The sequence below is a fragment of the Protopterus annectens genome, chromosome 4.part0, assembly GCF_019279795.1.
Source record: "Protopterus annectens isolate FY-2018-M chromosome 4.part0, PAN1.0, whole genome shotgun sequence".
Taxonomy (NCBI): domain Eukaryota; kingdom Metazoa; phylum Chordata; order Ceratodontiformes; family Protopteridae; genus Protopterus; species Protopterus annectens.
Genome location: NC_056733.1, coordinates 903,570,659 through 903,593,108, shown reverse-complemented (window position 1 = coordinate 903,593,108; position 22,450 = coordinate 903,570,659). Strand labels below are relative to the sequence as shown.

Sequence of the window (22,450 nt, the reverse complement as noted above, 5' to 3'; positions counted from 1 at the left end):
TGTCTGGGTTAACTTATGCAGTTAGTTTAAGTAGTTTTTTATACAGTTTTGGTCTTTGTTCAGCAAACACTTCATGGATATGGTAATTAAGTCCTTTCTTTCTACTTTTTTTTATGATTGCTGTGGGTTATATACTGTGGACTGTTTTCTTCCATAGGTTCATAGGATGATACTAGGCTATTGGCCCAGTGGCCCTTATAAGCCTAGCCAAGAATTTTGCCTATGTTCCCACAAAGTCAGCACCTGTTTCCCCTGTCCAGCAGAATGTTCTCCTTTAGATAATTAAAGGCAGAATAACCAGTTTGAAGTTTCGAGGGAAGGATTTAATGGGCTTAAGGAGTCGTGAGTCTTGGACAACAGTTAGTATCTGCACCAGTAGGAAAGGGTCACTAAAGGCTGTCAATGGGATTGGCACAATTCATCAATTTTGGACTATTTCTTGTGTGCAGGTACCCTTTACGGTCTAGGTAGAGGGGTTGGGATGAGGTGACAATATTAGTGCAATAATAGGAAGGTGGGTATTGACATGGCTGTATTTATGCTTGTGGTCGGAGTTTTGTTTTTGCACTCCCCCCTTCTCTGTACTTAACAGGGTATCCTGGCATATTGGTAGGTAGCTAGTGAGCGTTAGGATAGATAATTTTGTAAATTGTTTCTGTGTGTTTGTGTGTGTACCCTGTCTGTGACTGTCTGTGTGTCCATCTGTCTATGCCCGTGCATGTGTGTGTATGTGTTTTCTGATGGATTTGAATAGATTTGTTGTTTCAGTCAGACAAGATGTGATAGGTTTTGGGTTGTTTTCATGGTACTACAGAACTGTGGATTATGTCAGTGCCATCAGTATGTGAAAATTCCTAATTTACCTTGGTTTCTTGGCGTAGTAATAAGTCTGCAACACTACAAAGTAAACCAGGATGTCATAGCATCTTAGATTTTTCACACAGATACTGTAGCATTACAGGAAATGCATCTTTCTAAAGCAAAACGCATCAGTTTGATAGATCTGAGTGCAAGGCCCGGAGCCCTCATCCTTTGCTGAAGGAAAGAAGGGAGGGTTGTCATTTTCTGTTTTAGGGCCTCTGAATGTTGATTTTGTGGAGACCCTAAAGGTTGGTATCCTGATGTACAGGGATATTTCTTGCACTGTAGCAAAAATCTCATGCTAGTATGCCTTCTCATTGTTTGTGATTCTTTTAAATGTTGAGTGTCAAAATTAACTGCAGGGCACCTGGCATTAGGAGGACCTGAAATACTTAGCATAAAACCATTGGTGAACTTTTGGTATATTTTCCAAGTTTGAAGGTGAAACATAGCTCCCACATGAAATCTGTGATTGCTCAAGAATTTCTGGATCTTGAAATCAGTGTGAAAGATAAATGGCTGAGACTGATGATATGCTTTTACCCTCCAAACGTTTAAGTTATTGGTGATGGGTAGCGGAAGTACAGGTCCTAAAGGGGGTTATCCGTTTCTTTAAGGATCCCTTGTCTGGCTGTACTGCAAGGTTGTTGGGACTTTTTGCATGGGGCAGGATTACCTATCTTGTCATCCAAGCACCTGCCAGCCAAGGAAAATTATGCCCATGTATGCCAAATTTAAAGCGTGAAAAGGAGGCTAGTCCTGGTGGCATCCCCTTGATGATATACAAGGTGTAGAGACTCCTCCCCAGTCCTTTCCCTGCATTTGCACCAGTCATCTCTCCCCTTTCTCATCTCCTTCCCCAGTGCCTTGGAAGGCAGCCGTAATTGCAGTGCTGTTCAAGCCTGATAAGGATTCATCTTGTAGCATCCTACCATTCCATGTCCATTCTTTACATCAGCTGGAAAGTATTAACATTAGTCTGGGCAAGACAGCGTAACCCCATTCTTTGTAGATCAGTTTATTATGACGAGGCAAGCTTATATATATATATATATATATATATATATAAACATCTTTATTAAATGATAACTAAAACAGCGAGACAGGTACACATATATTAATATAAAATAAAAGAAAACAAAAGACAGACCATTTTATTTAATGTACTATGCAAATTTCTCTTTTAACAATTACCATTTACTCCATGATTACATAAATAGCTCAGTTCCTTCCTTCCCTTAAACACAAGTCCTCCATCTAAACATTATTATGCATTTATTGTTCCCACAGATTCCATGCGCTTTTGTCTAATTTGCTGTGCCCTTTTTCTAAGGATCTTGCCTCAATTTCTTTTATTTTGTTTACAATATTCAGCACTTCAGTTTTGTTTGGTTTAGATGTTGATTTCCTTTTTCTTGTAAGTGCTTTTTAGCAGCCAGAACATTAAACTGTGTAAGGCCATATCTGCAAAATTCTATACTTCTGCTTCCAATCAACCTATTGGTAGAATCTTTCTTCATTCCCATGTTGGCTTAGTTCTCTGAGTGCTTTCTGTTACTTTATGAATATAATATTCTGTATAGTTATTATTCTGCTTAAAGATCTACATCCAAAATCCTATTCTTCATTATTTCTTGACCCCTTCCCCGTTTCGTCATCATGAACATCCCTTCTCTTTTGATTTATAACCTTCAGTTTGTAGTATGTATATAAATAAGCCTTTATGAGCTCTAAAGTATCCATTTGCAAACCACTTTGCTCTGTAGAGAGAATCAGCTTATCCCACTTAATTTTTGGCCTCTTCTCTTCCCAAATAAATTTGTCCAACTATTTATTCATTTCTGTCCACAGCTTGTCCTCTGGTTGATAATATGCCTGACCTCTATATAAAAAATGAAAGGGACTAAAACAGTTTGAATGACTGTATCTTACTATCTGTATGCATAATCAAGAGCTTCCAGTTTCTCAGTCTTATATTATTTTATTTAGTCCATATATATTCCCATATACCCTTAGCTACTATAACACAATATATTTTTTAATCCATAAAACTAAATACTTTATCTTATCGTGAACCATTTTAATGGGTATGTGGTTCATCTTTATAAAGTTTTTTTTAACCTTATTGAGTGACTGTATATCCAGAAAAGGCCTGAAACTGTCTCAAAATGTTCACCAACACTGAAATGTCATTTTCTGGATTTATTAAGTACAGAATGAGATCCTCTCTGCAAATAAGACTAACTTGTTTCTGAGTACCATACCAGGTATATCCTTGAATTTGTGAGTTCCTTATTTTCTTTGCTGGTGCCTCTAAATGTAATGCAGATAAATGGGAAAGATGACCTGCTTGTCTGATTCCACTATTCAAACACAACTTGTCAGGAAGGAAACCTCCCACTTTATTTCTCGTCTGTGATCCTTCATATATCCTCCTTATTAATCCTGTTATTCTATCAGAGCCTCGTCTACATCAAGATCTGCCAGTAAGTGACATTCTTTTACATTCTGCTTCCCACTGGATGACAGTGTGCTGTATATACTGCAGTAGTGGTGTGTTTCTGTGTTTATGCTATGATTGTGTGTGTGTGTGTTATATGCTCCTCCATGATGCGTACTTATCTCTTTACAACACAATGCTCATTTGGATTAAGTGAACCAGTGAGTAATACATTCATCTAATACATTTCTACTGAATGTTCCTTCTTTTAAAATGTTTGACAGTACATTTGCCTTCATAAGTAGTATTGCAGTTTCTTACTTCTCCCAATACCTGCCATCGGTAAAACACAGATCCCTTTACTTAGTCATGCTGCTCCACAGCTTATCCTTTTTCATCTCCTCCTACTGAGGAGTCTCTCGTACCTCTCCCTGTCCCAACCGCCTAGCTATACTTCCTCCCTAACTTCCACACATCGCAACAATCCTGTTTAATGTTGCGTCTCACCTTTGTCCCAAGTACAGACTGATTAACTCCATTTCAACTCAAATCAAAATAAAATTGATTGCAAAGGACTCACCAAGAAACAAGAATCCGTAATACTCTAATGTACTAAAATCTTTCTAGGAGACCTTTACCGTAATCCTGGCCTCATCTATCACAACCAACATGAAGACAATTCTCTTCCACACACACACCACTAACCCCACAATCCCAGTAATCTAATTGTTGCCACCATAAATATTAGAAGCATAGGAAATAAAACTACTGAACTACATCCCCAAATTACTCAACACAAGCCTGATATTCGTACTGTAACTGAAACTTGGCTTAAAGGCAACATAAATTACTCCAGAATTATCCCCTGGCTATAATATCACCCATGATGACCATATAACATTAAAAGGTGGTGGCATTCTTTTAATGTTTCGCAACAACTACCACTTTCCCCCCTACAGCAAACCAATACAAAAATTCAGTTCAGCAGAGCTTCTTCATAATTTCCTAAAAATAAACAAATATTTGTTACTGTCCTTTGCATCCCTCCTGGCAACAATACAGCTACACTGGAAGCTATCCTACGTTATATGTCCATAACAATTCCATAAGAAAAAATACTACTAGGTGATTGTCAGTATTGATTGACTGGACATAAACTCTATCTCCCTTACATGCACCATGAACTTGTACAGTTTCACACATCTAATTAACAGCCTCTCACATTGCAGCAAGACATTAAATTCCTTATTAGACTGGATCCTAGTATGAATCTAGCAAATTCACCACCTCAGATACAATGTCAGACTCTCTCAGTGATCATCTCCCAGTCTGTACAACCAGAAATCTCACACATCCACTTAAACAACATGTTTGTAAAACAGCATCCGACCTGTCCAAGTATAACCCCAGAAATATTCATTACAACCCTGTCATCTGTTAGCTGAAACATTCTAAACATCCTCCCCATAGACAATGCCGTAAATGATTTCAGTACCACTTTCCTAAATATCCTTACACCTCCTAGAAGGAAGAGACCAAAAACAAATAATGCAATTTAACTATCCAAAAAGTGTACAGTGCTAATGCAGGATAGAGAAAAAGCACAGAAAGAATAGCAAAAAATATAAAACACCACAATGTCTCAAACTTTGGAATGCTCCACAACTGTACTATAAAGCAAATAAATAGACAAAAATTATGCTATAACAACTTTCAGAACAATAGAAAACACAACCCAAAAGAAATTCTGGTAATCTATTCAGGAAATCTTGCATCTCAGCCAAAAATTCAACCCTAACCACATATCGCAATAACTCACCACTCGAAATTACAATAAAATTCAACTCTTACTCCATAGATAGTATCCCTAACCAAGGATTCCCCAACATCTTATCCCAGCTCTTTCCAACAGCCACATGTCAGCACATCCACTTCACCTTCAAACCTGTGCCCACATACTGTATAAAACTAATCTTTAACTCAAAACATGTTCTAGTGCTGCTGATGACCTTCCATGTGAATACCTTAAAATAGCAGTCAATAGCATTGGCTTTTCTGTCTCAGTCCTGCTAATTGGGTTAGTCCAAAAATTCCACGTTTCCTGTCTAGAAAAAAAATCACACATTATCCCTCTACACAAATCAGGAAATTCAGTAGACTTTTCTACTGTTAGACCTTTAGCAATCTTATCCCCCCTCTCCAAAATAATGAAAAGTGTATTCAAAACCAATTGCTAATCCAGCTCCTGCAGGAAGAACTCCTATCCCCAGCACAACATGGCTTCTGTCGCTACAACATGGCTTCCGTCTCTCCCACAGTATAGATACTGTCAGTAAAGCTATAGATATTAGCAAACTAGTCTCTTCTTTATTTCTAGACTTGTCTAAAGCCTTCAACACAGTTTGTTGTAACAAACTTCTACTTTAAATGACGTCATTAGGTCTCTTTCATGCCACCCTTCTATGGTTCTAAAGCTGCCTGTACAATAGGTATTAGTTAGATGGCACTCCACCCTCTCTTCATACCTCCCAGTCACCATCTGTGTACTGCAAGACTCTATCCTTGGTCCTGTCCTCTTTAACGTTCCCACCAACACCATCTACACAGCTGCACAACACGCCTCCCTAATGCTTTACGCAGGTGACTCCACACTCTTGTGTATGTCTGACATCCTGGCACATCTCCAAAAAATTACTGAGAAAGCTTTAACACCCATTGAAACATAGCTTTGCAACTCGCAACTCAAGGTCAACCCCCGCTCCCCCTCCAAAAAAACAAACTACTTATTTTCCCTGCAAGAAGTTCTCTCATGAAAAAAACAAAATTTAAACTCCTGTCTTTTAATACAGCCATTGAAGTCCCTTCTCATAGTGGATGATCATCTTAATTTGACTGCATATACAAAATTGTATAAAAAAACTCACCAGCCCAACTGAAGCTACACTTTTCACTACTTACCTCTTCCCATCACTACTTTATGGAGCTTCCATATCTGCTAACCTGCAAGTCTCACAAAGTCAGTGCTATAATAGAGCGGCTAAAGTTTCAGCAAATACCCCTTTCAGAACCCACCACTGTATAGCACTAAAAGCCTAAATTGTTAATGGCGTAGTTCTAACAAAACATACATGCATCTTCTTACCACCTATAAAATTATCCAGCCTCCATTTGCTTGTCCAGCACTAAATAACTATCTACACAACTATGTTCAGAGTCGAGTCATTATGATCCAGTGACTAAAAACTCCTGCCTACAAACCCATCAGATCTGCTGGGTATTGTCTGTACTCGTACCATGTTGCTAAGACTCTTGTATCCATCAGATCACTACTCTCCCAAAGGTCCTTTAAAACCATTCTGAAAGACTCCCTAGCCGAAATCTGGCTCTGTTCTTGCTCAGCTCCAGGATAAATTATATCTCAAAATGTGAACAAGTACCTCTTCATACCTTACACCGTCTTACTTCTCCCTTCTTCTCTCACTTCCTTACTTCTATCAATTTCTCCCCCCTGGTTTTCTCTCTAAATGTACCATAAGCCTTCATTAATCTCACTTCATATTGCAATTCCTTTTTATGTTACACAAACTTTTCTTTAATTTCTATATAAACTGACTAAAATCTCCCTAAATGTTAAATCATTGTCATATACGTTCACTGTATGTCTAATTTGGTATAATTGTTTAAACTGTAGTTTTTTTTTTATTTTTGAGAATTGTAAAATTATTGTTCTTAAAATGTTTTTACAATGCTTTGGAGTTTTTCTCCCTGAGCCTCTGCTGAAAATGGGCTCCTAGTCATTTGGACTTTCCTGGTAATCCAATCCCAGTAAATAAATAAAAAAGTTGCAGCACTACTTTAGCCATATTGTGGGGGGGGGGGGGTGTTATTGTAGCTTCTGTAGTACCACCCACTGAGGTTAACAGTGATCTTTGCCTGCAGATGACATCATCGGACTGCCAGGCATACCAAACAAGATGGCTTCCAGCACTCCCCTTCTTATTGGCTGTTCTTAGTGTAGCATTAGATGACCAAGAAGGGCCCCCTCACGTAAACTGCTTGCCATCTGGAAACTGGAGTAATTGGTACACAGGATGGCACAGAATGGAAGCAGCTGTAGGCAGCTTGACATTGTTAGCAATGGTTGTGATGAAGTGTGTAATAAAACTGTTAGTTTTTCTTCACAATGTGGTAGTGTATGTGACCATTAATGGTCTACATAATTAGTGGCTGAAGGCAAAGCATCTCATTCAGAAAAAAAATAGTATTGTATCCAAGACTTAAGTCATAACTTTTCTGTTTGTCACTCTCGCTGTGTCCTTTTTCCTTTGTAACTTATTGGTCTTTTTTGTCCCCACTCCTAGCCTGATTGAATCCCTCAAGTTTTGGAGGACGCGATTCTTGTTGTTGCCTGCCAACACAGGTGCCACCAAGCGCATCATGGAGGGTGAAACTCGATGTGACATCTATGGAGAGATGACACGCTCTGATGAGGAGGAATGGCAGCTTTTAGATGGTTTCATCCGTTTTGTGGAGGGCTTGAACAGGATACGTAGGCGCCATCGCTCAGACAGAATGATTCGGGTAGGTTTTTTTTTGCAGTTCATTTATGTGTGCACTTCATTGGATATTGTAACTTCATTCCTAACTACAGAACAGAACAAAAGTGGTGATTGGTTAATAGTATGAATGCTTTTGTTATGATCCAAAGTTATGGTGACATTTGATTCTTACATGCAGTTGTTTAGAAGAGGGTGAAAATTTGCCTTCCTGACCATGCCATGCCTTGGCATCTGATGTACCTTGCTGTCATGTTCCATGTTTGTATACTTGTTTTTGTGTGGTGTGTGTGTGTGTGTCACTTCTTCATTGGGCAGTATCTGCAGCTTTGCATGCTTTTTGTAGGGCGGTATTTGCCTTTGTACCCATTTTGTAGCTCTGATGTCCCTAAGAATCGCTTCTGTAATTTTGTATGTCCTGCACATATCAGTGGTCAACTGTTTTTCTTGTTTTCATTGCAATCATTTTCTGCCTGAAGAGCCCTGTGTTTATATGTATTCCCATTTTACACCACCGTCATCCTGACCGGTGTGGTTATGACCAGGTAGTAGCCCACATGAGGGTGAATTACCTTAGGCCCTCTATCACGAGGACTTGTGGAATGATGTGATTGAGCTTGCTATGTATGTGTCCAAGGCAGGAAAGACACTGGTCTTGAGTGGTATTTTGCCATCATCTAGAATGATGCCATGATTCAAAGACAAGATAATTGGCTTCAATAATGGGTTCCATTTAATTTCTCCAAGTCTTTTGGGTTTCTAATACCATGTGGAGAATGAACCCAATTCCTAAGTCAAAGTATGATAAAGCTCATGAAATTAGTATTGTTTCAGTCTGTGTTGGTCAGAAGTGCTCTTCGCAGCACCTGCAGTTTGCTCAGAACTGAATCCTCCTTTAATTCATACAGTTATATGTATTGGTAACATATCCAAGTACAATTATAAATTATTTTTTATAAGACCCATTGCTCCTGTTACTATTGCAACTGTTTGGGTATCCTTCTTCCACACTAGCCTCGTCTCTGCCTGCATGACTTTGTATCTCTCTGTGTGTAAGACACTGAAATCATGGGGTTTCCTGAACTTAGTAACTATATCTGGTTTTCTTGCATCTGTTTTTTTGGACTGTTGGTAATGGTTGATCCCATGTGATAAAAACATCATCATTTTCTTTAATGCTTTGAAGCTCATGTTTTTTGGACTGTTGGTAATGGGTGATCCCATGTGATAAAAACATCATCATTTTCTTTAATGCTTTGAGGCTCATGTTTCCAGTGGTTCTCAGCTGCTTTAATATTATAATGTTTGCACAATCCCCAGTGTAACAGTCTTGCCACATTATTATGCCGTTTTGTATACAGTCCTTCTGCCATTAGTGTATCACACCCAGCAACAAGATGTGTGACTGTTTTCAATTCTGTTTTACAAAACCTGCATTTGTCTGTTTCTCCCACATGTTTAATGGACTTTGTAAACCAACGTTTATGTAGTCCGCTATCCTGGGCTGGCAATATTAACCTTTCATCTTTTGGTTTAAATTCACCTCTTGTTAACCATTGTTGAGTTTGATCTTGATTGACATGAGGTCATTCCAAGAGTTTTCTGTACTTCCAACTATATTTATGCATTTTCCACATTTCTTGCCTTCTTATCTGATCCTTCACTTTATATTCTTTCTTTTTTGGCATATTCAGTTGCTGCCTGATTTCTATCTACTTCTGGTTTGATTTCCATTCCCACTTGACATAGGTATTATTCTGCTAAACTAAACAGGAAAGTCATCTTAGAGTTATTCTCCTCATGTTTTAAAACGTTCGGTATGTTTGGGACTTGTGAGGTCAGTAGATATATATGCAATCCTTTTGATTGCAGATCTATACATGTAATCAGTTTTGAGGAGGCCCATACCTCCTTTAGAACAGGGAATATATATTCTTGGTATGCGCTATTTTTTTATAAATTATTTAATAAGCATGAAGAGGTTTTCTTGTTTTCCTGTCCAACTGATCCAGTACCTTTTTGGGCCAGTCAGTCACCTCAGAACAGTAAGTTAGAACAGGAAGAACAAATTGGTTTATAGCTTGGACTTTGTTCTTAGATGTCAGTGCTGTTTTCAGTATTAATTTTACTCTTCTAAAATATTCCTTACTAAGTTTTATTCACGTGTTCATGTTTTATTGTCGATCCTTCATCAGTTCCCAAATATTTATACACTCCCTCTTGCTCAAGTTTTTTTACATCATATTCCTGTCCCAGACTGATATTTTCTTGGTGCTGCAAATTTCCTGCTGTAAAGGTTGCTTCTGCACATTTATGAAGACCAAATGACATTTTTGTATCATCTGAGAAAGTTTTGACCACTTGCAGTTGTGCTTTCAGTTCCTCATCTGATTAAATTTACAGTTTTAAATCATCCAGAAAAAGAAGATAACTCTTTACTTTGTTGTTTTCTAGGAGCCAAATTATAGCCATGGCCTAAGCTGTTAAGTAGACAGCTTAATCGGTAAAGGGCAAGGCAGAATAACAGCAGTGACAGAGGCACCCTAGAACATCCTCTTTGAATTTTTATCCCCGGAATGATAATTTGTCCTTTATCATGACTTAACTACAAAGTGGTTTGCCGCAGTTTCATGATCAGCTAACTCATAACAAGCCCTAGCTAGCCATATTACATGGCTATTTCTTCCCACATTATTTATTCTTTTCTTTCCCCCCTGTCTAGTGGACCCCTGTCTGGATCCCTGGACTTGGTTCTCCTTTCTCCCATCCAATCGCCAAGGTTCCTTGAAGAGGTCCAAAGAGGCACTCTGCTTGTATGGGCAAGTCACATGTATCCAGAGTCTGGGAGTCTCTGGGTCAGGTCCCTATCCTCCAACATGTTTTTGTTTGTTGTGTTTATGAGGATGAGATCCCTGGAGGTAGCTCTGAGGGATTTCTTTTATGTGTAGTGTAGCATGTCTGGGTTTGACATGGTTGTATGTTGTATGTATGTACAGACATCACCTTTCACGACAGAGTATAGAGATACTGAGTTTTTTTTTTTTTTTTAAACAGGGTAGGGCATCTGCTTTTAGCCTGTGATTCTTTTTAGTGAGGTATTTCTGAGGGCCTTCCAGTTGTTGCAGATGTCTTGAGAGGTACATACCAAATGGGCGTTGTATTCTATAATGGTGGACATGACCTCCTTTTTTGAAATGAAAAAAAGCGTGATGAGGTGTGCTACATAGAATAGAAGGATTTGACTGTTGTGGCCGATGTGGTTATCGAAGGTGAGACCACTGTCCATGTTTTTCCCAAAGGGGGGATAGTACATTTCTTGGCATTGAGCTTGGAGCCATTGGAGCTGCACCACAAGCATCTGTTTTCTGTAAGGCCCTTTTTGTAGAATATCCACATAATTTGGGATTCAATAATGGCTCCCAGTTTGCAGTTTCATGATCGCTGTAATGTAATCAGATAGTGTTAAGGTGTATCTTATAAATTTTTAAGCACTCTTTTATCCATGAATGTTGGATGCTGTCATTTATTTTATTGTAGAAGATCCATTAATTGGCTATGTGGCTGGTGTCATTTTAAGAGAATCCTGTATTTGTCAGCATGGAACAACAAGACTGACAAACCTTCCTGCTTTGCCAGGGATGGTCCACACCTCTCTTGCAATGGCTTTCACATTCTGGATAAATGTTAGTTGCCCCCTTAATACCCTTTTAGGCAGTGTCCATCTGCTGGACATTTCAACCCAGTAAAGTCTAATTTGGCACGCATTAAATGGCTCTACTCAGAGCCAGAAGTCTCAACAAAAAATGCCGCAGCTCCCTCCTGCAACTTGAATGCTGTAACTCGAGGCCCTCCTGCAACTTGAATGCATGCATTCATATAGGTGCAGTTACAGAGATATGGCTTCAGAGCAATTAAAATAATAAGAAACGAACAACAGAAACGTTAACTGTTTTAATAAATAAAACAAAGCTTTCGGGTTTCCCATTCCTCAGTGTATAAAAAATGTGGTTACACAACCATCTTTAAATATACAAATCTGACACAGCCAACCAATTTTTCGTTTCTTATTATTTTATTCTGTGTTTTTCGAACGTAGTTTACTGCAGTTTTGTTCCTCCTTTATGATTTCAGAGCAATTAAATCACTCTTTTACTTACTTTAGAGCCTGTCATGTCTTCAGAGCTAATGGCAATCATTGGAGCATATTAGTGTTTGACAAAGATACCATTACCTCATGACTGATTCTTGGGACCTCATATTTGAACTTGCTGGTGTCCAAATTTCCCTAAACAAGATTAATTACCATTTCACAGCTAGCTATAGAGCACTTTCTTTTCCCCGTATTGACCATGGTAGCTATATTAACATGCTATCTGGACTCCCTATGAGCACCATTTCCTTTATATTGGGAGACTTTGGCTGTCCCTCAAACTGGCTGACCTGCACCACCAGGGCTTGCTATGTGTATTGCTATCCTGACATTATAAATTGTAACTCCTTTTTCCAAAGAATTAAACAACCTACTAGTAGCCCAGATACCCGTGATTTTGTCCTCATAGATATGGCCCCTTCTTACATACGTTCATGTATATCATCTTCCCTTATTAAATCAGATCATAAATCAGTGACCTTTTCAGTTGGCCTCTGTAGATACTTCTGTGTTTAGAGAGTTCTCAAAAGCAAACCTTCATCATTTACTTGATGATATAAATTAATTTTGCTGTATTGTTTCTACGAAGGATCCCATTGCCAAAGCGACCCTCGTGTATTTGATGTGTACTCTTACTTAAGTCACTGTATGATAAGCCATTCCCATCCAACTCCAGATATTGAGAAATGTGAAAACCAAAAACCATATAAATAAACCGTACAACAAGAGACAAAAATTACTTAATGCTTATAAGATGTCCCATTTTACCCACCTTGACAGCACACTTAAGCAAACTAGCAAAAAGGTTAAGGATACCATTAGGAAGCTGAAAGCTAAACATGCATATGAAATAGTAGTGGGAACCAAAAATACCTAAAAGTCTTTCTGTAGCTATGTCACTAATTTAAGAACTAATGCCCATTGAGGTTTGAAGATGGTCCACAGTAATGCAATTGCTGTGGCCCAAAGAAAATAGCTGTTACCCTAGCTGGCCAACAGACTGCACCTACAGGTACAAGTGTTTCCCAGATTCCATAGTCCCAGCCAGACAGCCACCCCTGACAATTACTATGGAACAAGTCCTATCAGCATTTTCAAAAACTAACACCACCTCTTCCATGGGCTTTGATAACATATTAGGTTGCCCAATTGTCAAACCTCTCCACTAGTTACATTCTCAAGACCTTGAAAACAGCCATTATAATGTTGTTTACACAAAAGTGGCTCAACCATGATCCCGGTCTACTGTAGACCTGTTAGTCTTACTAGTCTTGTATATAAAACTATCGACTGTATTATGTCAGATCTCATTAATATGCTGATACATACATCAAAAACTTGGCATAATGAGATTTGGAAGACATAAATTGACAGGTGAATATTTAATGTAGTGTACACTGAAACTGTAAACTCATTTAAGGACCTGGGTATATGGGTAGAGCCAGCTTTGAGCTTTTCTAATCATATCAACCAATTGGTTAATGATAGATGTTAAGTTGTCTATCTCGCCTTCATTCTTGCTGGATGGGTGAGTTGGTTCCACGACTATATCCCACAATGTTAGCGTGAATTACCTCAGATCTCGTTTGCTGCTACAGCGATCGAGGTTGTTTCTCCAGGTCAGTTTTAATTAGATTAGTCTAATAACTGTTTAAACTCCCTTTAGTTTAGTTTTTCTTTTACCTTTAGTGTAGTGGATTTTTGTCCTTTCTACCCTTATTCAGCCCTTTCTTCAAGAACTAATAAGTTCTTTCCGGACCCTTCCATCCCTTACAGTGTGTGTATGTGTTTTGGTAAGGGTTTATATCTATATAAGCTAACTTTTCAATAGCTTTAAATTAATATTCTGACAGTGTAATTCCTTGAAAATGTCCAGATTCAAAGGTCGTGACTCGTGCTGTCAGAAAATGTCTCTGACAGGCGGTCACACTTCTTGTCCTGGGACCTCTACACCTGCAGGACTCTTGTGCTGTATGCCATGGCTTCAGCCCTAGAGTCCTGCAGGAAAAAAACAAACTCATACTAAGGGGTTTGCTTAAGCCTGAAGGTTCCCTATCTGCTACCTGGGAAAACCTTCCAAGACTTCTAAGACCTCGACTCCAGCTTCTGAGTCGGGCCCTAAACCGAAGTCTACTGCTACATCGGCTCCGGCTGGAGCCGATGAGTCTTTGACTACAGCTGGATCAGACCATCGGAGCCGACATCTAGAAGAGGTCACCATCCCTTGGCTCCGTTCATTCGGCTCCAGCGTCTCCCTTGCTGTCTGAGCCACAGATCTCACTCCTCCAGGTCATGAGGCTCTCGGATCATGACCTCCAGAGGGTAGTGAGTCGACTTCTAAAGTCCACTGGCCCAAATGCTTCAGAGCCCGACTCATCAGTCGATGCCTCAACCTATTCCTCTAAATATTCCTCCTCCGACTCCTTTGAGCTCGGATACATTTGTCTTGGCTCTGATTTCTTCTTTTTGAAGAATCTCTCCCTCTCGGTGCTACCTCTGGCTCTGCCTGACAGGCGGTGTGTTGGAACCTTGTTCAACTCCACAGTCGGCTTCCCTCTTGCCTCAGGTTATGTCTACTCACTCCCTCATCCCAGACCGCAGAGAGCCAGCTCCTCAAGAATCCATCTCATCCTCTTCCGAGGCCTCCCTGAATTGGGGAAGCACATAGACTCACCTGAGTCTGTCACCTCTGACACAGATTTAGACGTTCCCCTGAAGATGTCTAATTTGCGGACATTCTAGAGATCCTGAAACAGGATGAATCTGTGTATCTTGAGGCGTTGGCTCTCGCCCTTCCACCTCCTGGGTGTCCCCCTTTGATCCCCTCATGCAGGTGTCCTGACTCAGTGGACCCTACCCCAGGAGACCTTCTAAATTTATAACAGCACCAACTGGCAAACAATTTCTGACCAAAGGTGTTTCTGTGGATGCTATGGTGGTAGCTGCTGCCACCAAGAAGGAACTAGCTGATCCTTCAGTGCCTGTTCATCCCCTAACAAAGAATCTAGGTCTATGGACAGGTATGCGGATGTTTGCTGAACTACCTATGCCATTTCACCAGAGACTTGATCAGTGAGATGTTGAAGGATCCTACAGCTGCAGATTTTCAGGACAAAATGAACACCCAGCTGACTACCCTGAATACTCCTCCATGCCTCCTTTCATACTATGCAATTTCGCGGACCCCTTTAAACGTCTTTCACTAATTCCCGTTTGATGGATCATCTCTTTGGTCCTCAAGTGAAAGAAACCTTGACTAGACAGATGGCAAAACTCTGTCTGCCCGGAGTCCGTTTTCTACTCCTTCTAGACCTTACCCCAAAGGCCAGAAAAGTGGGAAAATGTGGTTCCACAAACAATCTCAAGGGAATTTGCCTAGAGGCAGAGGAGGAACAATAATGGTGCCCCAGAGGCAGAGTCGAGAAACCTTTCCGATAAGCCCTTTCAGAATCCCTGAGGTGTTGCCCGACTGTCAAGCCTGGCTATCCCTAACTCAAGACAAGTGGGTACAGTCCATCATTTCGAAGGCTATTCCATTCCTTCGTTAGCATTCCAAACCAATCAAAAAATCCCTTCCAGATGTTCCACCGATCTTGCAGCTTTGGAAATTTCAAAGCTGCTCAATTCAGCCAGTTCCAGCAGACCAGCAAGGATCCGGAATCTACTCCAGGTTCTTTTTAGTTCCAAAGAAAACAGGGGACTGGAGACCAATTTTGGATCTCAGTATCTTGAACAAGTCGGTCAAGAAAACAATATTCCGGATGGTCTACAGTCCATCCTTCCCTATTGGGAAAGGAAAACTGGATGTGCTCTATAGACCTTCAGGATTATCACATAAAATGAAAGAAGATTCCTCCGCTTCAGGCTGGGAACCAGTCATTTTCAATTCAGGGCCCTGCCCTTTGGTCTCACCACTGCCCCGGAAATGCATGGCAGTGGTAGCTTCTCACCTGAGACGTCAAGGATTCCAGGTGTTTCCATATTTGGATGACTGGCTCCTCACAGCTCCCTCCAAGCATCTTCTTCTAATGGCCAGGGACTACACCTTTCGCATTTGTCAAAACTTAGGCATTTCAATAAATTGCGAAAAGTCTGTTTAAATCTAGACACAGTCAACATGTCTGCGAGGCTAACAGATCAGAGAATAACAGACATACAGAAACTGGTCTCGCTCATCTTCAGCAGCAGCAGAGTCAAAGCCAGGTTAGTTCTAAAAGTATTGGGGATTATGGCGGCTGCCATACCTCTGCTCCCATTAGCCAGATTCCACATGAGAATCCTTCAATGGATGCTCTTCACACAATGGTCATACCAGCAACTTCCGATGTCCCACACCATTATGATTACGCAAACATGCAAGAATCATCTTCTGTGGTGGATGTCTTCCCCTCAGCTCTTGCCTCCCTGATCGGGTGGGGGGCATTATCAGGGCAGAACTGTCCAGGGCACATGCTAGAGATGAGAGCAGTGCTTTTAGCGTTGCAAGCCCTTCAAGACTCTCTTCCGGACAATATGTCTGTGGTGTGGTATATCAACAAACAAGGGAACCAGGTCCTATCAGCACTCAGACTGTGGCAATGGGCGATTTCTTCTCAGCGGTTTCGACAAGTTGAGCAGAGCTATCCTCATGCCTCACGAGTGGTCTCTGAAAGACTCTGTTGTGAGAGAAATTTTTCTCAAGTGGGGTCAGCCTCCTTTGCTACTCCCAAAACAGCAAGTGCAGAGATTATTTCACACTATTCCCGTTACCAGACCAGCCCAGCAGAAAGTTTGGCCCGGGACTTCTGTATGCATTTCCTCCCTTCCCACTAATCTCTCAAGTGATACAGAAGGCCTCATTGATCCTCATTGCTCCTTACTGGCCTCGACAGGTTTGGTTCCCCTTTCTACATCAATTTCTGTTGGAGCAACCTTGGCATCTGGACCTAGTTCCCGATCTTTTGATCCATCAATCGGGTCAGTTACATCGCTCCCGCCCTGTCTGAACCTCACTGCTTGGTTCCTCCAGTTCCAACCTTAGCCAGGCTTCCTCAAATATCTCACTCTGTTCGAGATATTTTGATAGGTTCCCACAAATCTTCCACTCGAAAGATTTATCTGAGTAAGTGGAAACGTTTTGCCTATTGGGCTCAAGGAAGGGACTTAGATCCTTTCACTGCTCCCATCCATATGGTTCTTGATTTTCTAGCTGAACTCTTTCATGCAGGTTCATCTCCTTCTACTCTCAAAGTTCAATTGGCAGCTATATCTAACTTTCATGTGGGCATTTCAGAGTCTGCCATAATGTCCCACAAGCTTTGCAAAGCCTTTTTGAAGGAGTTTTTCACTCAGACCTCCTATAAGAAATCCTCCTCCTCCTTGGGACCTTAATTTAGTTCTCAGTTCTTTGATTCTCCCGAACCTACAGCTTCCTGTTCTTTAAAATTGCTATCATGGAAGACTCTCTTCCTGGTAGCTGTTACTTCAGCTAGAAGAGTTTCAGAACTTCATGCACTCAGCTGTCGATCACCATATCTGTTGTTCCACAAAGACAGGGTATCTTTACGAACTAACCCGTCCTTTTTACCTAAGGTAGCCTCTGCTTCTAACCTTAATCAAAGCATTGACCTTCCTGTGTTTTTTCCAGAATATTCTAATAGGTCTGAACAAAAACTGCATTGGCTAGATGTTCATCGTCAGTTAAGGTACTATTTGGATAGGACCAAACAATTCAGAAAAACTGACCAGCTGTTTGTCTCTTATGCGGTAGGCAGAAAGGGACTTTCTGTTTCTAAGGTATCGCTATCTAGATGGCTAACATCTCTGATTTCTATTGTTTATGAAATTAGACACCAAAAGCTGCCTAACAAACCTAAAGCCCACTCCACCAGAGCTTTGGCTACTTCTATAGCCTTCCAAGACAGACTGCCTATTGACACCATTTGTGCAGCGGCTACTTGGGCTACTCCTCACACTTTCGTTTCACATTATAAGTTGGATTTAGCTTCTAGGCATAGAGCTAATTTTGGTACCACTGTTCTCAAGAGTCTGTTCCGTTAGGCCACCGGGACAAGGTGCTAGGGAGCGGTCCCATCCAGCAAGAATGAGATAGACAACTTAACATATAGAAGTTATGTTCTTACCATAACGTTCCATGTTAGTTGTCTTCTTCTCGCCTTCTTTCCTTCCCCTGGCCTGGACAGACCTGGAGGAGTTTGATTATGACCTCTCTTTCTACCACCTCTTTGCTATAGCTATATGCTCTGCGGTGCATATTTTCCTGGATCAGGCTTTAGGTCACCTTTCCTCTTTCCCTTTGTTTATAGAGGTGGACTCCCTTTCCAGTATTTCTGGTTGTAATTTTAGCTGGGCCTAGCTCACAAAGATCTGAGGTAATTCACGCCTAGCATTGTGGGATATAGGGGCAGCCTCGGTGGAACCAACTCTCGAACCCATCCAGCAAGAAAGAAGGCGAGAAGAAGACAACTAACATGGAACGTTATGGTAAGAACATAACTTCTATTTGTAGAACTGTTGGTTATGTAAAAAGATTTATAAAGTGTAGGAAATCAGAAATGAAGTCATTTGTAAGTTGCATTAGTCCCAGACTTGGGTATGGAATAACAATATGAAAACCTTAAAAGAAAACAAGCGTAAGTAGACAGGAAAGAGTACCATGGAGATGTACGAAAGGCATCCATGGATGTGAAAATTTATTATGAAAGACTAAAATATCGATCTTATTCAGGTATATAAGGCATTTAGAGACAGCTGTCTCCGGAAATGTTTGGGGTTATCAAAAAGTACTAGAGAATCGTCAGACAACCTACGTAGGAGATTCTGTAGGAATGAGCAGTGTAATGACTGGTTGTCTGAGAGAGCAACTGACTACCAAATTACATTAAAGTAAGCACTATTTATTATTATTTATTTATTGACACTTGTTGACCGGGAAAGTCTGACTGGGTCAGAAACCCATTTTCAATGGAGGCCAGGGAAGAAAAGCTCCAAAACAAACATATTAGAAAATAGAATGCAGTTATATATATATATAGTGCATACATCAGTAGTGCATAGAATGTATGCAATTTACATGTCACTTGAGAGTACAAATAAGCAGAGAGGATTTTGGTTCATCAGATACATAGCTGTAGTGTAATAGGCATTATGATATTTATTACATAGCAGTTCATACACAAGTAAGGCATAGAAGTTAGGGTGTGTCATGTTGTCTATTAGAAAGGAGAGAGATAGAAGGAAGGTGTGTACAATGTGTGTAGTAGCTGGGACAGAAGGTGAACGTTTCAAAGTAGGCAAAGAGTGAATAGAGAATAGTGAGGTAATAATATTTGAGTTAGAGGGGTGGGGGTGAGAGAGGGGTGAGGAAGGATAGAAGAGTTGAGTAAGATGGGTATTAGTTAAGGAGTTTGCTAAAATGACAAAGGCAGAGACTAAGGAGGTTTATTTATGTATTTATTGTCATTTGTTAACTGGGTTGGTCCAACTGAGCCAGGGGCCCGTTTTCAGTGGAGACCCGAGGAGAAAAGCTCCAGGTACATTTCACAATATAAAACCGAGATATATTTGCAAATGTAAAAATATGAAGTTGTCATACATAGAAAATAAGAAATCACAATTTTACAGAGTTGTGTACAAGTTGCATAGTGTTACTATAGAACAGCAATAAAAAGTCCACATGTAGACATATATACAGGTTTCAGCAATAAGTCTATGTACAGCAGTATTTACAAGAATCAGATTATAGGTCTAAAGTAAAAGAGGTGTTAGAGAGACAATTAGAAAAATAGGATGTATGCAGAGAGTCAGGAGGTATGAGAGAGCAGTAAGATGGCAAGTAGGAGTGTGACAAGGACAGGAGAGCAGTAAGATGGCAAGTAGGAGTGTGACAAGGACAGGAGAGCAGTAAGATGGCAAGTAGGAGTGTGACAAGGACAGGAGAGCAGTAAGATGGCAAGTAGGAGTGTGACAAGGACAGGAGAGCAGTAAGATGGCAAGTAGGAGTGTGACAAGGACAGGAGAGCAGTAAGATGGCAAGTAGGAGTGTGACAAGGACAGGAGAGCAGTAAGATGGCAAGTAGGAGTGTGACAAGGACAGGAGAGCAGTAAGATGGCAAGTAGGAGTGTGACAAGGACAGGAGAGCAGTAAGATGGCAAGTAGGAGTGTGACAAGGACAGGACCAGGTTTTTAGTAGGTAGTTTTTAAGTTTGAATTGGGCTTTATGGGGGATAATTCTTGTGTTATAGGGGAGGGCATTCCAGGTATGAGCAACAGAATTTATAACGGGATTTACCAATAATTTTATTGGGTTTGTAGATGTTGAGAAGATTGTTGTCAGATGTGCGAAGCTGGCGATGGGGGTTATAGAGTGATATTAGTTTTGAGATGGAGGGACAAGATGTAGGGTTGTAGAGTGTAGAGTGTGTAATTGTGGAAGAAGTTGTTTTTGGAATTCAGACTAGAGTAAAGACTTAAGAGCGAGGCAGTGGTGCGATTTATATGGTTGATTGGAGGTAAATCTAGCTATTTTGTGGTAGGTTTGTTCTAGTTTGGAGAGGAGAGATGACTGAAGGTTAGTGAGTAGCGGAGCTGCATACAGAAGACAGAGTAAGAGGAGAAATATAGCGAGGGAGGGTTTGGTGGAGGGTAAGTTTTGTTTTGCAGGGCATGGACATATCCAAGCGGTGGAGAGGAGTTTTTTTAGTGCCATTTTGAAATTATTGGTATTCTCTATACTGGTTATACGGCTGGGAAGATTGTTCCAGAGTTTGGCAGTAGTATGAGTAGAGACATTGAGCTTCTCTTTTATTGGACTTGTATACTTGTAATAGTTGTTTGTTGGCCGAGCGTAGGCCTCTACTGGAAATATGATTGTGTAGGATAGACTGTAGGGTGGGATAGCTATTGGATGTGTGAATTACATTTTGTGCTGTAATGAGTTGCAGGTAGTCAAGATAGTTGGGGAATTCTAGCCAGTTTATCTGTCTGAGGGCATTGCAGTGGTGGGTGTGATATGCTGAGCCTGTAGCAAGTTTGGCTGCATTGCAGTTGCAAGACTGAGGTTTGGTTTTAAGTGTCTGTTGCAGATTAGTGCAAATGGGTGCTCCGTAGAGTAGAGAGGGGATCAAATATGTATTTGCTAGTGTCAGTCTGGTGCTTGATGGCATGAATTTTTGGTGTCTATAGAGTGTGCCGAGTTTGCAGTGGGATTTTTAATAACTTTGTATGTGCTCTTTGAAAGTGGGGTTATTGTCTGTTGTGATACCAAGTCATTTAGCACTTGGTACTACTATTATTTCTGTTTGGTTTAAAGACTAGAGTTTGAAATCATATGTATTAATTTTTGGGGAGAATAGTAAAAGTCTGGGTTAAGTAATAATCGAGCATTGCTAAGCCATGTTTCTATTGAGGTAAATGCATTTTAGGTTTTTAGCAATAGCTGTGGTAAGCTGTTTGAGGAGGTGATAATGGTGGTGTCATCATCATACTGGATTATTGTACTGTGTTGGCAGGTTGTGTGCAAGTTGTTTATAAAAATGTTAAAGAGGAGGGGACCTAGAATGGACCCGTGAGGGACACCAGTTTTGTTTGTCTGATATTGGGATAGGCACCCTTGCCACTTTACACTTTGTTCTCTGGTGTTTTACGTAGCTGTTAAACCATAGTTTTGTGAGTTCAGAGCAGCACAGGGATGATAGCTGCTGGAAAAGTTTTTCATGTGACATGTTGTCAAAGGCGTTATAAATCCACTAGTACTGCTGGGGTATATAGGTTTGGGTCTCTAACTTTGTTGATAATGTCTGGAAAAAATGAGAACTTTTTTTTTTTTTAATGGAGCAGTTGTAGTGCTGTGTCCTGACCTAAGGCCATGCTGAGTGAGTGAAAGGAGATTGTTTTTGATGAAATATTAGATACTAGCTTAGACATTTTTAAGAACAGCATGGACAGATATTATGGAAGCCACTATTTTGGTATATTGACAGGCTAGAAGGGCATTAATATCTGTGCTTGAAATATCTGTATGTACTAATCTCAACTTTAAAAGTCTGTCAGCCTGGACTGTCATCTGTTTGGCTTTATCAACGTCAAGCCCTACTTCCTTAACCTTGTTAATTTCTTCAGAAATGTTAGCAGAGCAGTGAATAGCAGTTATGCAGTACTTTGCCACTATTCCCCATGCAGATACTGTCAACTTTATCTGTTGTACTGCAGATCACCAACTGGCTAGCTGGCCTAGAGTAACACAAGACCATTTTAAAACAAAAAAGTTACCAGTGGTTTACCACAGGATTCAGTGTTTGGTCATGTCTTACTTGACTTCTGTGTCTCAGACCTTCGAGGCAACACTCCTCTCTTGTAACTCTCTTAGTTTGCAGGCATTAAAATTGAGTGGTGGTGGTCATTCCTGTACTGACTTAATTTGCTGTAACATAGGTTAGAGTGTG

At 40.4% G+C, this 22,450-nt stretch overlaps 1 protein-coding gene across 1 annotated transcript in view; it reads left to right on the top strand.

The window, feature by feature from the left end:
- DEPDC5 (DEP domain containing 5, GATOR1 subcomplex subunit) overlaps nt 1-22,450 on the top strand; it is a 2,513,958-nt gene that overhangs the window by 1,497,197 nt on the left and 994,311 nt on the right. Inside the window, exon 30 of the mRNA XM_044068865.1 lies at nt 7,663-7,882. Coding sequence (XP_043924800.1) covers nt 7,663-7,882 — 220 coding nt within the window. The remainder of the gene's footprint in view (nt 1-7,662; nt 7,883-22,450) is intronic.